The sequence below is a fragment of the Vidua macroura genome, chromosome 37 (genome assembly GCF_024509145.1).
Source record: "Vidua macroura isolate BioBank_ID:100142 chromosome 37, ASM2450914v1, whole genome shotgun sequence".
NCBI classification, from domain to species: domain Eukaryota; kingdom Metazoa; phylum Chordata; class Aves; order Passeriformes; family Viduidae; genus Vidua; species Vidua macroura.
In genome coordinates, this window is record NC_071607.1 from 1,226,919 (window position 1) to 1,243,462 (window position 16,544).

The 16,544-nt window shown below is 58.1% G+C and overlaps 1 protein-coding gene and 1 long non-coding RNA gene across 2 annotated transcripts; both read right to left on the reverse strand.

Moving 5' to 3' along the window:
* Positions 1 to 890: 890 nt before the first annotated feature.
* LOC128821289 (death domain-associated protein 6-like) lies at positions 891 to 9,016 on the reverse strand. The gene is made up of 8 exons (XM_054002241.1): positions 8,963 to 9,016; positions 7,426 to 8,893; positions 6,009 to 6,137; positions 3,660 to 3,674; positions 3,293 to 3,628; positions 2,243 to 2,697; positions 1,652 to 1,811; positions 891 to 1,060 (listed from the first exon to the last, which is right to left on the reverse strand). The coding sequence occupies exons 1-8, from the start codon at positions 8,981 to 8,983 to the stop codon at positions 909 to 911; spliced, it is 2,736 nt and encodes a 911-aa protein (XP_053858216.1). The 5' UTR covers positions 8,984 to 9,016; the 3' UTR covers positions 891 to 908.
* Positions 9,017 to 9,113: 97 nt separating this feature from the next.
* On the reverse strand, positions 9,114 to 9,574 carry LOC128821290 (uncharacterized). The gene is made up of 3 exons (XR_008441069.1): positions 9,353 to 9,574; positions 9,232 to 9,305; positions 9,114 to 9,198 (listed from the first exon to the last, which is right to left on the reverse strand). It is a non-coding gene; the product is annotated as an uncharacterized LOC128821290 (long non-coding RNA).
* Positions 9,575 to 16,544: the final 6,970 nt, after the last annotated feature.

Below are 16,544 nucleotides of genomic sequence, written 5' to 3' on the forward strand. Positions count from 1 at the left end.
AAATCCCTCCCAGCACCCCCCAAATCCCGTTAATTCCCCTCCAAAGGGACCCCAAATCCCCCCCGACCCCCAGAATCCCCCAAATCTTTCCCCAATCCCCCCAGGACCCCCCAAATGTTCCCCAAATTCCTCCCAGGTCCTCCGAATCCCCCCCAGGACCTCCCAAATCCTCCCCAAATCCCCTGCAGGACCCCCCAAATCCTGTCACGACCCCCCAAAATCCTCTAAGGACTCCCCAAACCCTCCCCAAATCCCCCCAGAGCCTCGAGTTCCACCCCAGACCCCCCAACATTTCCCCAAATCCCCCCCCAAATCCCCCTCAACCTCCCCGAAATCCCCCCAGGACCCGCCCAACCCCTCAGATCCTCCTCAAAATGCCTCCAATTCCCCCAGAACCCCCCCAGATCCCCCCCAATCCCCCCAAGGACCCCCCAAATCCCGTTAATTCCCGCCCCGGACCCCCGAATCCTCCCCAAATCCCCCCTAGTCCCCCCAAGGATCCCCCACATCTTCCCGAAATCCCTCCCAGACCCCCCAAATCCCCCCCAAATCCCTCCCAGACCCCCCAAATCCCGTTAATTCCCCCCCAAATCCCCCTCAAGCCCCCCCCGGACCCCCCAAATTCTTCCCAAATTCCCCCCCGCCCCCTCCAGCGCAGGCCCCGCCCCCCGTGCAGGCCCCGCCCCCTGCCCGCGTTACCCGCGCTCGGCCCTCACGGCGCCGCCGCCGCCATCTTGGACCCGCCGGCCACGCCCCCTACCCCGGCCACGCCCCTTAAAGGCGCCGCGTCCGTTTATCCGCAAGGACCATGCCCCTTAATGACGTCATCTCGCGAGACGACCGGCGCGGTGACCGCGGACCACGCCCCCAAATGGGCGGAGCCGGACGCGTTAAACAAAAGGCGGGGTTTATTGAGGGGGCGGGGCCAAAGGGGCGGGGTCTGCGCGCACAATGGGCGGGGTCTGGCGGGCGGGGGCGTGGCCATCGTAGGTGGGCGGGGCTAATCCGAGTCCGAGAGCACGATGATCTCCTCGGGGTCGCACTGCGTTCCCACGCTGGCCTGGGGGATGGGATTTGGGGGGGTCTGGGGTCACCCCGGGCGATTTTGGGCACCTCAGACCCCCACGGAGCCCCCAAAGATCTCCCAGATTCACCCTGGGGACCCCCAAAACCCCTCAGGACCTCCCAAATCCTCCCCAGGACCCCCCAAATCCCCCCAAACCCCTCAGATCCTCCTCAAAATGCCTCAAACCCCCCCAGTATTCCCACAAATCCCCCCCAGAGACCCCCAAATCCCTCTCAAGCCCCCTCAGAGCTCCCCAAATCCTCCTCGAACCAGTCTCAGACCCTCAAAAACTCCCCAGGACCCCCCAAATCCCCCCAGGACCCCCCCAAATCCCATTAATCCCCCCCATATCCCCACAATCCCCCCCAGGACTACCCAAACACCCCCAAATCCCCCTGAAGGACCGCCAGGACTCCCCAAATTTTCCCCAAATCTCTCCCAGTCCCCCCCCAGGACCCCCCCAAATCTCTCCCAAACCCCCCCAAATCCACCCCAGGACCCCTCAATCTCCCCCAAACCCCCCCAGGACCCCCCAAATCCCCACCAATCCCCCCCAAATCCCCCATCCCCCAGACCCCCCCTGACCTTGCAGGCGCGGGGCGCTGCCCGGGGGGGGCTCCCCTGCGAGGAGCTCACCAGGTCCCCCCCGGGGGAGTCGGCGCGGGTGGAGTCGGGCAGGGGCGAGGGGGGGGCACCCCCCAAATCCGGCCCCTCCCCCTGCGAGCCCCCCCCGGGCACCGCCAGGCTGGGGGGGAGGGGAGCAGGGTTAGAGCCCCCGAAACAGACAGGGACCCCAAAAAACAGACAGGGACCCCAAAAATCCACCCCAGGGAACCCCAAAAACTGACAGGGACCCCAAAATCAACCAGGGACCCCAAAATGCACCTGGGACCGTAAAAATCCACCCCAGGATCCCCAAAAATCCACCCCAGGGACCCCAAATCCCCCCAGGGAACCCCAAAATCCCATCAAGATCCCTCTCAATCCCCCCCAGAGCCCCCTCAAGCCGCTCCAAATTTCCCCAAACACCCCCAAAATTCCCCAAAATCTCCCCATAACCCCTCCTAGCCCCCCCTCAGACCCCCCAAATCCCCTCGGTACCCCCATATCCCCCCCAACCCCCCCCCGGGACCCCCCTAAATTCCCCCCGACCCCCCCATTCCCCTCGCCCCTCACCTGCCCCCCCCGGGCTGCTCCATCCGGCTCCGTTTCCTGGGCGGGGGTCCCGGGGGGGTCGCGGCCCCTCCCCCATTGAGGGAGGTGGAGCTGATGGCGGCGCCCGCCCCTCCCCCCAGCGCGGCCCTGGGGGGGGAGGGGCACGGGGAGGGGGGGGAGGGGCGCTTGTGGCCCCCCCGCGCCCCCAAATCCAGCGGGAAGGGGGGAGGGGAAGGGGGGGAGGGGGGCGTGGTTTTGGGCGTGGCCTCGGAGCCGCCCAGGGCGGGGCGAGGGGAGGGGGAGGGGGAGGGGGGAGGGGTCTCGCTCGGCTCCAGCGGGAAAGTTTCGATTTCCAGCACGAAAAGTTCGGGTTTGGGGGAGGGGAGGGGCTCGCGACCCCTCCCGGGACCCCCCCCCCCCTCCCTCGGCCGCGGGGGGGGGGAGGGGCAGCGCCGGGACCCCCGGATCGGCCGCACCTGGAGGGGGGGGGAGGGGAGGGGGGTGGGGGTTAGAGAGGGGGGAGGGGCAAGGATCCCCAAATTCCCCCCCGGGACCCCCCAAAATCCCCCCCAGGACCTCAGAATTCCCTCCCGAGGACCCCAAAAATTTCCCCCCCCCCGCCCATCCCCAAAGTTTCATCCCCAAGAGCCCCAAACCCCCCCCAAATTCCCTCCAAAATCCACAAATTTCGCCCCAAATATCTTCCCCTCAAAGCCCCCCCAGAGATTCCCAAAATTCTCCTGCAGAACCCCCCAGTCCCTTCCCCCCAGCACCCCAAAATCTCCCCAAATCCCCCTGAATGTGACCCCCAGACCTCCCCAAATCCCCCCAGAATTCCCAAAATTACCCCAAAATCCCCCCCAAATTTCCCCTGAAATCCCTCAATTTCCCAAAATCCCCCAGAATTCCCCCAATGTTCCCAAAATCCCCCAAAACCCCTCAGAATTCCCAAAATTCCCCTGAAATCCCCCAGAATTCCCCCAATATTTCCAAAATCCCCCCAAATTCCCCCAAATCGCCCCAGATTTCCCAAAATCCCCCAGAATTCCCCCAAAATCCCCCCAGCCTCACCCTGTGCTGCCGTGGCTTCTCTTCCTTCCTCCTCCTCTTCCTCCTCCTCTGTCTCCTCTTCCTCCTTGACCTTCACCCGCCCTTCAGCCTCGGAGGATTCTCCTTCTTCCTCCTCCTCCTCTTCTTCCTCTTCTTCCTCGTCCTCTTCATCTTCCTCCTCCTCCTCATCTTCTTCTTCTTCTTCCTCCTCCTCTTCCTCCTCCTCTTCCTCTTTCTTCCTCTGTGGATAAAGAATTTTTAGGGGGGGGGGTCCCCCTTTTCCCAGATTTCCTCCTCCTCCTCTTCCTCCTTCACTTCCTTCTCCTTTTCCTGCTGTTCCTCCCCCAATTCTTCCTCCTTTTCCCAGCCTTCCTCTTCCTCTTCCCACTTCTCCTTTTCCTCTCTTCTTCCTCCTCCTCCTTTTCCTGCTCTTCTTCCTTCACTTCCTTCTCGTTTTCCCAGCCTTCCTCCTCCTCTTCCTCCTGCTTTCCCTGCTCTTTCTTTTCCTTCCTCTTCCTTGTCTTTTTCCTTTCTCTGCTCTTCCTCCTCCTCTTCCTCCTCTCCCTCTGCCTTTTCCCACCCTTCCTCTTCCTCCTCCTTTTCCTGCCCTTCCTCCTTCTCTTTTCCTGCCCTTCCTCCTCCTCTTTTCCTGACCTTCCTCCTCCTCTTTTCCTGACCTTCCTCCTCCTCTTTTCCTGCCCTTTTTCCTCCTCTTCCTTTCCCACTTCCTTTTCCTCCTCTTCCTCTTTTCTGCGCCCTTCCTCCTCCCCTTCCTCCTCCTCTTCCCTTCCCTGCCTTTCCTTTTCTTCCTCCTTCTTTGCTTGTCCTTCCTCATTTTCCTCCTCCTCCTCTTCCCTTCCCTGTCTTTCCTCCTCCATTTCCTGCCTTCCCTCCTCCTTTTCTTCTTCCTCATTCTCCTCCTCCTCTTCCTCAATACCTTCCTTCTTTCCTTCCTCCTCCTCCTCCACCCTATTTCCCATCCCCCTCCCACCTTTGTTCCTGGGTCCCGTTCCCATTTCCTGTTCCCCACCTTGGTTCCCATTCCCATTTCCCGTTCCCCACCTTGGTTCTTGTTCCCGTTCCCATTTCCCATTCCCATTTCCTGTTCCCCACCTTGGCTCCTGTTCCCATTTCCCAGGCCCATCTCCTGTTCCCATTTCCTGTTCCCATTTCCTGTTCCCCACCTTGGTTCCTGTTCCCATTTCCCGTTCCCCACCTTGATTCCCATTCCCATTCCCCCACCTTGGTTCCTGTTTCTGTTCCCATTTCCCATTCCCATTTCCCATTCCCATTTCCCATTTCCCCACCTTAGTTCCCATTCCCCGTTTCTGTTCCTGTTCCCCCACCTTGGTTCCCATTTCCCATTGCTGCTCCCATTTCCCATTCCCGTTCCCATTTCCCTTTTCCCACCTTGATTCCCATCCCCATTTCCCATTTCCCCACCTTGGTTCCCATTTCCCGTTTCTGTTCCCATTTTCCATTCCTGTTCCCCACCTTGGTTCCCGTTTCTGGCTCCCATTTCCCATTCCGATTTCCCATTCCCCACCTTGGTTCCCCATTCCTGTTCCCATTTCCCCACCTTGTTCCCGTTTCCCATTCCTGTTTCCCATTCCCTGTTTCCAGGGCTATTTCCCATTTCTGTTCCCATTTCCTGTTCCCATTCCCATTTCCTGTTCCCGTTCTCCGTTTTCTGTACCCTGTTCCCTCGTTTCTGGGGCCGTTTCCTGTTCCCGTTTCCCTTTTTGTTCCCATTCCCCCCATACCCTGTTCCTGCGTTTCTGGGGCCGTTTCCCATTTCCAGTTCCTGTTTCCCTGTTTCCCGTACTGTGCTCCTATGTTTCCGGGGCCGTTTCCTGTTCCCATTTCCCATTTCCCATTCCCGTACCCTGCTCTCTCATTTCCGTTCCCGTTTCCCGTTCCTGTTCCCATTTTCCCATTCCCCCCATACCCTGTTCCCGTGTTTCCTGTTCCTGTTCCCGTTTCCCATTCCTGCACCCCATTCCCTCATTTCCGTTCCCGTTTCCTGTTTCCCATTCCCGTTTCCCTGTTTCCTGTACCGTGCTCCCTCGTTTCCATTCCTGTTCCCGTTCCCATTTCCCTGTTTCCTGTACCCTGCTCCTGCATTTCCATTCCCTTTCCCGGTTCCCATTCCCCGTTTCCCTGTTTCCTGTACTGTGGTCCCTCGTTTCCATTCCCGTTTCCCATTCTCCGTTTCCGTACCCTGCTCCCTTGTTCCCGTTCCTGGTTCCTGTTTCCTGTTCCCCTTTCCCCATTCCCCCTGTACCCTGCTCCCCCTTTTCTGTTCCCCATTCCTCATTTCCCATACCGTGCTCCCCCATTTCCATTTCTGTTCCGATTTCCCATTTCCCATTTCCCCGTTTCCATACCCTGCTCCCGCGTTTCCTTTCCCATTTCCCTGTTTCTGTACCCCGCTCCCGCGTTTCTGTTCCCATTTCTCATTTCCATTCCCGTTTCCCATTTCCCGTTCCCGTACTGCGCTCCCACGTTTCCGCTCCCACCGTTTCCGTTCCCGTACCCTGCTCCTATTTCCATTCCCATTTCCTGTTCCCGTACCCCGCTCCCGCGTTTCTGTTCCCATTTCCCATTTCCGTTCCCATACCCTGCTCCCATGTTTCTGCTCCCACCGTTTCCACTCCCATTTCCCATTCCCATTCCCTGTTCCCGTTTTCCGCGTTCCCGTTTCCCGTACCGCGCTCCCCGCGTTTCCGGGCCGTGCCGCTCTCGCGGTGCCGCTCCTGGCGCTGGGCGAAGCGGGCGATGACGTCGTCCAGCCGGGCCAGGGCCAGGCGCCGGTTCCGCCGCAGCCGCTGCGCCAGCTCGGGGTCCGACAGCGCCGGGTCCATGCCTGGGGGACCCCAAAATCCCAAATGTCCCAAAATCCCAAATCCCAAATCCCAAAATCCTCAAACCCCCAAAATCCTCAAATCTCGAAATCCCAAAATCCCAAAAATTCCCAATCTCAAATCCCAGAATCCCAAATCCCAAAATCCCAAATTTCCCAAAATCTCCAAATCTCAAATTTCCCAAAATCCCAAAAATTCCCAATCCCAAAATCCCAAATTTCCAAAAATCCCAAATTTCCCAAAATCCCAAATCCCCAAAATCCCCAAATCCCAAAATCCCTAAAAATTCCCAATCCCAAAATCATCAAATCCTAACTTTCACAAAATCCCAAAACTCACAAATCCCAAAATCTTTAAATCCCAAGCCCCAGAATTCCAAATCCCAAAATTCCCAATCCCAAACTCCCAAATCCCCAAAATTCCAAAATCCCAAACACTGAAATCTCGAAATCTAAATCCCCAAATCCCCAAATTCCCAAACCCCAAAATTCCCAACCCCAAAATCCCAAATAAAAAATTCCAGACCCCAAAATCCCAAATCCCCAAATTCCCAACCCCAAACCTCAAAATTCCCATTTCCGTCCCCATTTTCTCACCCTCTTCCCATTTTCCACCCCATTTTCTGCTCCTTATTCCATTTCCCACCATTCCCCGCCCATTTTTCCCATTTCCCACCCATTTTTTCCCGTTTCCCGCCCATTTTTTCCCATTTCCCCCACTTCCCCTCCCTTATCACCTTGCCCCATCCCATTCCCCTCTCAGTTCCTATTTTCCCCCATTTCCCCTTCCATTTTCCCCCATTTCTCATTTTTTCCCCATTTTCCCCCATTTTCCGTATTTCCTCTTCCATTTTTCCCCCATTTTCCCCCATTTCCCATCCCTCACCTGGCCAGTACTGCTCGCTGAGGCGGCTGCCAAAGTTGTACCCCATTTCCCATTCCCCATTTCCCATTTTTCCCCCATTTTCCCCCCATTTTTCCCAATTTCCCCCGTTTTCCCCCCCGTTACCTGGCCGGTACTGGTCGCTGAGGTGGCTACCCAAGTTGTACCCCATTTTTTCCTATTTTCCCCCCATTTCCTCCCATTTCCCATCCCTCACCTGGCCGGTGCTGGTTGCTGAGGTGGCTGCCCAGTTGTACCTCATCTTTTCCCATTTTTCCCCATTTTCTTCCCCGTTTCTCCCTTTTTTCCCCATCACCTGGCCGGTACTGCTCGCTGAGGTGACTGCCCAAGTTGTACCCATTTTTTCCCATTTTTTTCCCCGTTCCCCGCCGTTTTCCCCCCCGTCACCTGGCCGGTACTGGTCGGTGAGGTGACTGCCGAAGTTGTAGACCAGGTCGAGGTGGCGCCGCTCCTGCAGCCGGTTGCCCACCTCGCGGAAGGCCTCCTGGGCCATGTTCTCCATCTGCCGCCGGCCCAGCCCCAGCCCGTGGCGCGCGCTGGCGCCGCGGATCTCGCGCAGGATGTCCGAGTAGTCGGGGAAGGCGTCGGGCCGGTTGATGAAGCGCTCGATGCTGCGGTTCACCTCGGGGTAGCGCGTGCCGCGGAAGCGGATGCGCTGCTCCAGCACGCGCCCCGTCAGGCTGCTGCAGTCCTTGAGCTGGCAGAGGCGGCGGAAGATGCGCATCATCCTCCTCTTGAGGCGGTTCTCCTGCAGGTACGGCGAGTCGGCGCTGTCCAGCTCGGCCAGGTCCAGCTCGCGCTCCTGCAGCCGCCGGATCTCGCTGGCGTAGACGCGCAGCAGGTGCTCCAGGTGCCGGATCTGCCGCCGCGAGCCGCCCGTGCGCCGCGGGGAGCCCTCGGAGGCGCCGCCGGGCTGCGGCGGGGCGCCGGCGTTGCTGGGTGGAGCGCCGGGATGCTGGGATGGAGCGCTGGGATGCCGGGATGGAGAACTGGGGTTGCCGGACGAACTGCCGGGATACTGGGATGGAGCGCCGGGACACTGGGATGAGGTGCTGGGACAGTGGGAGGCGCCACCGGGATACTGGGATGAGGCACTGGGATCGCCGGATGAACCGCCGGGATACTGGGACGAGGTGCTGGAGCACTGGGATGAACCATTGGGATACTGAGATGGAGCGCCGGCATCGCTGGACAAAGCACCGGGATAATGGGATGGAGTTCCAGGATACTGGGATGGATCCCCGGCGGGATACTGGGATGAACTGGTGGCACACGGGGACGGCTCAGCTCCGTCGGGATACTGGGACGAACTGGAGGCCCCGGGGGGAGGCTGGGATGAACCGGGCGGGCACTGGGAGGCACTGGGAGGGCACTGGGATGAACCGGGGGGATGCTGGGATGAACTGGGAGGATGTTGGGATGAACTGGGAGGGTGCTGGGATGAGCTGGGGGGATGCTGGGACGCTTCGTCGGGATACTGGGGCGCTCCCTCGGGACACTGGGACGCTCCATCGGGATACTGGGAGGATCCGACGGCACACTGGGGCGCTCCGTCAGGACACTGGGGCGCTCCGTGGGAATGCCGGTGGGAAGCGGGCGGGCACTGGAGCGCGGCGGGCGGGGCGCGCAGCGGGAGGCGGCGGCGCAGCGCGCGCGCCTTGAGCACGGTGCAGAGCTCGTTGATGTAGACGTAGACCTTGCGGCGCCGGCCCCGCACGCGCCGCAGCAGCCGGCCCAGAATGTTCCGGAACTCGGCCGAGCCCCGGAAGTCGGGGTGGGCCCGCAGGTGCCGCGAGCTCAGGAACGGCAGCACCTCGGGGTGCTCCTGCGTCAGCGGCGCGCACAGCGACAGGAACTGCGGGGAAACGGACACCCGGGTCACACCTGGGCACACCTGGGTACACCTAGACACACCTGGGTACACCTGGGCACACCTGGGATACATCTGAATGCAGCTGAGTTACACCTAGGCACACCTGGATACACCTGGGCACACCTGAGATACAGCTGGATACACCGGGGCACAGCTGGGATACACCTGGGTACACCTAGACACACCTGGGTACACCTGGGCACATCTGGGATACATCTGAATGCAGCTGAGTTACACCTAGGCACACCTGGATACACCTGGGCACACCAGGGTACAGCAGGGCACACCTGGAATAAACCTGGAGTACACCTGGGATACACCTGGGCACACCTGGAATAAACCTGGAGTACACCTGGGATACACCTGGGCACAGCTGAATTATACCAGGGTACACCTAGTGTCGTGGTTTGACATGGAACCGCCAGTGTCCAACCATAACACCTGGGTACACCTGGGTGGAACTGGGCACACCTGGGGACACCTGGGCACAGCTGGGATACACCTGGATTTCACCTGAGAACACCTTGGCACACCGGGGTAGAACTGGGCACACTTGGGACACACCTGGGCACACCTGAAGCACACTGTGACACACCTGGGACACACCTGGATGCACCTGAGGCACACCCAGGACACACCTGGGGTAAAACTGGACACACCCAGGACACACTGGGGCACACCCAAACACACCTGAGACCACACCCAGGCACACCTGGGCACACCTGAAACCAGACCTGGGACACACCTGAGCACACTTTGGCCACACCTGGACACACCTGAAACACACCTGGGCACACCTGGACACACCTGGGCACATCCCCTCACACCTGAAACACACCTGGGACACACCCGGACACACCTGAGAGCACACCTGGGTCACACCCGGGCCCCCCCGGCCGCCCCTCCCCCTCACCTGCTGGAACAGCTGCTCGTTCTCCTCCCAGAAGGCGCCGCCCCTCCCCCCCCCGGCCCCGTTCGGGGGGGGCGGCCCCGCCGGGGAGGGAGGGGCGGGGCCTCGGGGGGAGGGGGAGGGGCCTGGGGGGGAGGGGCAGGGGCCTCGCTCCTCCTCGTCGTCGTCCAGGACGATGATTGGCTGGGGGGGGGGCGGCCATGGGGGGACCCCGGGACCCCCGAAATAGTGGGGGGGGGGAAGGGCGCGGTCAGCGGGGGGGCCTGGGGGGAGGGGAGAGGGGGAGGGGTCAGGGGAGGGACCCCAACACCGCCCCCAGCTCCCCTCCCCCACCCCAAACCTCGCCCAGCCCTGCCCAAACTCTGCCCCTCCCCCCCCCCCGAACCCCAAAATTCCCCTCCGGCCCCAACTTCCGCCTTCCCCTCCCCCCCACGCACCCCCAAACCCCAAATTTCTCCTCCCCTCCCCTTCCGCCTCCTCAGGCCCCCCCAAATTTCCCCAAATTCCCCACAAAAATTCCCCTCAGCCCCCCTCGGACTCCCCTCCCCCCCTCAGCCCCTCCCTGCGCCCCCCCACCGCGCCCCTGCCCCTCCCGCGCCCCCCAACCCCCCCCTCCCCCCTCCCGCCGCTCCCCTCCCCCCCGGGACGCCCCGAATTTGCCCAAATTCCGCCGAATTCGCCCCAACCCCCCCCACCCCGGGCGCCCCCTCCCCTCACGGATTTGGCCCCGCCCACTCCCGCGCAGGCCCCGCCCCGGCCCCGCCCCCCGGGCAGGCCCCGCCCCCCCCGCGCTCACCGGGCCCGCGCGGCTCCTCCGGCGCCGCCGCCACCGAGCGGCCGCGGCCGCGCACTGCGCAGGACCGGAAGTGCCGCCCCGCGCCGGCCCGGCCGAGCGGGCGCCGCCATGACACCGTACAAAGAAAGGGGCGTGGTCACGCCCGCCGGCCAATCGCAGCACGCCGCCTCATCCGGGGATCCGCGCCACCGAGCCGGGCGCCGCCATCTTAACGTGCGGCCCGCCCCGAGACCCCGCCCCTTTAACCCTCGCGGCCCCGTGCGGGTTTCCGGGGGCTTTGCGCCGCTCCCGGTGCTGAGCCGGGCCGGGCAGCGGCCGCCGCTCCCGCGCCATCGCGGAGACGGCCGGGAAGGCGGAGCCGCGCAGGCGCGAAGGTGCAGCACAAGATGGCGGTGATACGGCGGCCGCGAGGCGCCCCGCCCCGTCAGGCGAACGCGCGGCAAGATGGCGGCCGGCAAGCCGCCGTACGGGCTCGGCCAATCAGCGCGCGGCATTCTGACGGCTGGGGGCCGCCATTGCGGATAAACACGTGACAGCGGCAGCCAATCGCCTCCGTGGAAAAGCGACTCTTTATTGGTTGTTGCGTTAAAAAGGCGGGAACTAGGGGGGAAGGCGTCACTTCCGGTTGGCCTGGGCGGTGCCGATCATGCACTCGTTCACCTGGGGGGAGGGGCGCGCTCGGAAACCCCGAAATGCCCAAAATCCCCCCAAAACACCCCGGAACCCCAAAACCACCCAAATAACCCCAAAATCACAAAAAAACAGCCGGGAACCCCAAAATCACCCTAAAAACATCCAAATCATGCCAAAACCACCCCAAAAACGCGTCAAAACCCCAAAATCACACCAAGGCACTCCCAGGACTCCCCAGATCTGCCCAGGATCCCCCCAAAATCCTCCCAGGACCCCTAAACCCTCCTGGGACCCCCAAAAATTCCCCTGGACTCCCCCAACATCCCCCTGGACCCCCAAAATTTCCCTGGGACCCGCCCAAAAATTGCCCTGGGACCCCCCAAATCAACCCGGGACCCCCCAAAAATTCCCCCGGGCCCCCCCAGAATGCCCCGGCCCCTGCCCCACCTTGCTGGCGAAGCGCAGCGAGTTCAGCGACTCCCCGAAATTCTCCTCCAGGGGGGAGATGGTCACGAACATCAGCCTGGGGGAAGCGGAGTTACACCCCAAAAATAACCCCAAAAACACCCAAAACCACCCCAAAACAGCTAGAAAAACACCCCAAAAATAACCCCAAAAACACCCAAAACCACCCCAAAACAGCCAGAAAAACACCCCAAAATTAACCCCAAAAACACCCAAAACAACCCCAAAACAGCCAGAAAAACACCCCAAAAACAACACAAAAATAACCCCAAAAACAACACAAAACCACCCAAACAATAACCCAAAAATACTCCAAAATAACCCAAAAATACCCCAAAAATAACCCGAAATTCTCCTCCAGTGGGGGAGATGGTCACGAACATCAGCCTGGGGGAAGTGGGGTTACACCCCAAAAATAACCCCAAAAACACCCAAAATAACCCCAAAACCACCCAAAATAACCCAAAATAACAAAAAAAAAAAAACAAAAAAAAAAAGCCCCATGGGTGGGTTTGGGGTGGGATTTTGGGCTGGGTTTTTATGGGATTTTGGGAATGTTTGGGCTGGGTTTTTATGGGATTTTGGAAATGTTTGGGCTGGGTTTTTATGGGATTTTGGGATTTATGGGGTGTTTATGGGATTTAGGGCTGGGTTTTTATGGGGTTTATGGGATTTTTGGGATGAGTTTTTATGGGATTTTGGGATGGGATTTTATGGGGTTTTTTGGGAATTTGGGATTGGAGTGGGTTTGGGATGGATTTGGGGTGGGATTGGGGCAGGATTTTGGGCTGGGATTTGATGGGATTTTGGGATTTCCTGCACACTTTGGTGCCCCCCCCAGGCAGTTCTGCAGCAGGAAGGTCGGGTTGGGCTGGGATTTTGGGAATTTTGGGCTGGGTTTGGGGTGGGTTTTTATGGGATTTTTATGGGATTTGGGGCTGGGATTTGATGGGATTCTGGGATTTCTGGGTTGGGTTTTTATGGGATTTATAGGAATTTTGGGCTGGGTTTTTATAGGATTTTGGAAATTCTGGGATGGGATTGATGGGATTTTGGGGTTTTTGGGATGGGATTTTGGGATTTCCCGTACACTTTGGCGTGTCCCCCCAGGCAGTTCTGCAGCAGGAAGGTCAGTTTGCTGTTCCTGTATGGAATGTGCGGCTCCTGCGGAATTTCGGGAGTTTTGGGAATTCCGGGGGAATCCCAAACCCTGGATCTGCCCCCAGATCCCAAATTTGGGTTCCCCAATCCCACTTCGCCCATTCCCACCCCACTTCTCCATCTCCTGTTCCATTTTCCCATTTTTATCCCTTTTCCCATTTTTTATCCCATTTTCCCATTTTTTGTCCCATTTTCGCATTTCTGATCCCATTTTCTCACCCCAATTCCCATTTTTATCCCATTTCCCCACCCCAATTCCCATTTTTCATCCCATTCTCCCACCCCAATTCCAATTTTTATCCCATTTTTCCCATCCCAGTCCTCATTTTCCTATTTTTTATCCCATTTTTTCCCCTTTCCCCCACCCCAATTCCCTTTTCTCATCCCAATTCCCATTTCTCTCTTCCCAAATCCCTTTTTTCATCCCAAACCCCACAAATCCCATAAACAATCCCCCAAATCCCCTAAAGATCCCATAAACCCCCAAAATCGGGGTTTTTTCACCCCAAACCTCGTTGCAGACGGCGCAGAGGCTGCAGCTGATGGATTCTGCATTTCCCCGTTCCCAAATCCCAGAAATCCCCCAATTCCCATAAATGACCCCACAAATGACCCCACAAATGACCCCATAAATCCCAAATTTGGGTTTTTTCACCCCAAACCTCGCTGCAGAGGGCGCTGGTGCCCAGCCCCAGGGCACTCAGGCTGGAGCTGATGATTCTGAAATTCCCCGTTCCCATTTCCCATTCCCATTTCCCCGTTCCAAATCCCCACAAACCCCACACTGACCCCACAAATGACCCCACAGACCCAAATCTGGGGTTTTTCAGCCCAAACCTTGTTGCAGAGGGCGCTGATGACCAGCCCCAGGGCGCTCAGGCTGGAGTTGATGCTCTGCGTCTCCCGGAGCCGGCTGCCCACCGAGCCCGACTTCTCCAGGCGCTCCGAGCCCGCCAGGTCCACCAGCGTCAGGGAGGCTGCGGGGAAATCGGGGCGAGAACGGGGGAAATCGGGAAAAACAGGAAATAATGGGGGAAAATGGGGCGAGAACGGGGGAAATCAGGGCAAGAATGGGGAAATCGGGAAAAACGGGGGAAATCGGGAAAAACGGGGGAAATCAGGAAAAACGGGGGAAATCGGGGCAAGAATGGGGAAATCGGGAAAAATGGGGGAAATCGGGGCAAGAATGGGGAAATCGGGAAAAACGGGGGAAATCGGGGCGAGAACGGGGGAAATCGGGAAAAACGGGGGAAATCGGGGCAAGAATGGGGAAATCGGGAAAAACGGGGGAAATCGGGGTGAGAATGGGGGAAATCGGGAAAAACGAGGGAAATCGGGAAAAACAGGAAATAATGGGGGAAAATGGGGCGAGAATGGGGGAAATTGGGAAAAATGGGAAATAATGGGGGAAAATGGGGTGAGAATGGGGGAAATCGGGAAAAACAGAAAAAATGGGGGAAGTTGGGGGGAGAACGGGGGAAATTGGGAAAAACGGGAAATGATGGCGGAAAATGGGGCGAGAACAGGGGAAATCGGGGCGAGAACGGGTGAAATCGGGAAAAACGGGGGAAATCGGGAAAACGGGGCGAGAACGGGGGAAATCGGGGAAAATGGAGGTAAAATGGGGGAAATGGGGGGAAAGGGGAGAAATGGGGGAAATGAGGAGCAAAAAGGGAAATAATGGGGCAAAATGGGGGGAAATTGGGAAAATGGGGGGAAATGGGGAGATAATAGGGGAAAATGGGAAAAATAGGGAAATAATAGGGAAATAAGAGGGGGAAAATGGGGAAAAACAGGGAAAATGGGGGAAATAATGGGGGTAAATGGGGGGAAATGGGGAAATAATGGGGGGAAATTGGGAAAAATGGGGGAAATGGGGAAATAACGGGGAAAATTGGGAGATATGAGAAAAAATGGGGGAAATAATGGGGGGAAATAGGGAGATAATGGGGAAATAATGGTGGGGAAATGGGGGAGTAACGGGAAAAAACGGGGGAAATGGGGAGAAAAATGGGGGAAATGGGGGGAAAATTAAATGGGGGGTGGAAAAACAGGGGAAAAGCTGGAAAAGCTGGGGGAAAAGAAGGGTGCTGTGGGAAATTTGGGAATTCCAGGTGGGAAATTTGGGAACTGTGGGAAATTTGGGAGCTCTCACAGGCACAGGGCAGGTCCCAGGCTGGGAAAAACGGGGAAGAATGGGGGGGAAATGGGGGAAAATGGGGTGGGAGATGTAAAAAATGGGGGAAAAGCTGGGGGAAAGCGGATTTCTGTGGGAAATGCGGGAATGCTGGGGTGAAAATTGGGAAATTTGGGAATTGCGGGAATTTTGGGAGCAGCTCACAGGCACAGGGCAGGTCCCAGGCTGGGAAAAATGGGGGAAATGGGGCAGGAGATGGAAAAACCGGGGAAAAGCTGGGAAGAGCAGGGTGCCGTGGGAAGTGTGGGAATTCCGGGTGGGAACTTTGGGAATTTGGGAGCTCTCTCTCACAGGCGCAGCGCAGGTCCCGCGCCGCGTGCAGCCCCTGGATGCGCAGCTGGAACACCGAGTGCGAGCGCGACGAGCGCTCGTTGAGCCCCGTGCGCGCCACCGAGCGCTGCGAGGCCGCCCGCAGCAGCAGCTCCAGCACCTGCGCAGAGGGGAACGGCCACGGGGAAAAACGGGGGAAAACGGGGGAAAACAACGGGGGATAACGGGGAACAACAATGGGGAAAAATGGGGAATAACGGGGAAAAACGGGGAAAAACAACGGGGAGAAACAACGGGCAATAATGGGGAACAACAACGGGGAAAAACAACGGGGAAAAACAATGGGGAATAATGGGGAACAACAATGGGGAAAAATGGGGAATAACGGGGAAAAACGGGGAAAACAATGGGGAATAAGGGGGAATAACGGGGGAAAACCGGGGAAAAACAACGCGGAAAAACAACGGGGAATAATGGGGAACAACAACGGGGAAAAACAACGGGGAAAAACAACGGGGAAAAACAGGGGAAAACAACGGGGAGTAATGGGGAATAACAGGGAAAAACAACGAGGAATAACGAGGGAACAACAGGGAACAACAATGGGGAAAAAATGGGGAATAACGGGGAAAAACAGGAAAAACAACGGGGAAAAACAGGGGAAAACAATGGGGAATAACAGGGAAAAACAACGGGGGATAACGGGGAAAAACAATGGGGAAAAACAACGGGGAAAAACAACGGGGAATAACAGGGGAAAACAATGGGGGATAACGGGGAACAACAATGGGGGAAAATGGGGAATAACGGGGGAAAAACAGGGAAAACAATGGGGAATAAGGGGGAGTAACGGGGAACAACAACGGGGAATAACAGGTGAAAACAATGGGGAGTAATGGGGAATAACAGGGAAAAACAATGAGGAATAATGAGGGAACAACAGGGAACAACAATGGGGAAAAACAATGTGGAAAACGGGGAATAACGGGGGAACAACAGGGAAAAATGGAGAATAACAACGGGGAATAACGGGGAAAAACAATGGGGAATAACACATAAAACATCTCTGAAATCCACAAAATTCGCTTAAAATCCCCAAATTTCCCCCTAAATCTTCAAATTTCCCCATAAAACTTCTCTGAAATCCACACATTTCCCCCTAAAATCCCCAAATTTTCACCTAAAATCCCCAAATTTCCAC

What these genes read in the sequence shown, in the direction of transcription:
- LOC128821289 (XM_054002241.1), bottom strand. Translation starts at nt 8,983, where the DNA reads ATGTATCCCAGGTGTGCCCAG. An exon ending in AGAAGCCACGGCAGCACAGG is followed by an intron (nt 2,698 to 3,292) that starts GTGAGGCTGGGG and finishes CCCCCCCTCCAG; the next exon opens with GTGCGGCCGATCCGGGGGTC. An exon ending in GAGCAGCCCGGGGGGGGCAG is followed by an intron (nt 1,812 to 2,242) that starts GTGAGGGGCGAG and finishes CCTCCCCCCCAG; the next exon opens with CCTGGCGGTGCCCGGGGGGG.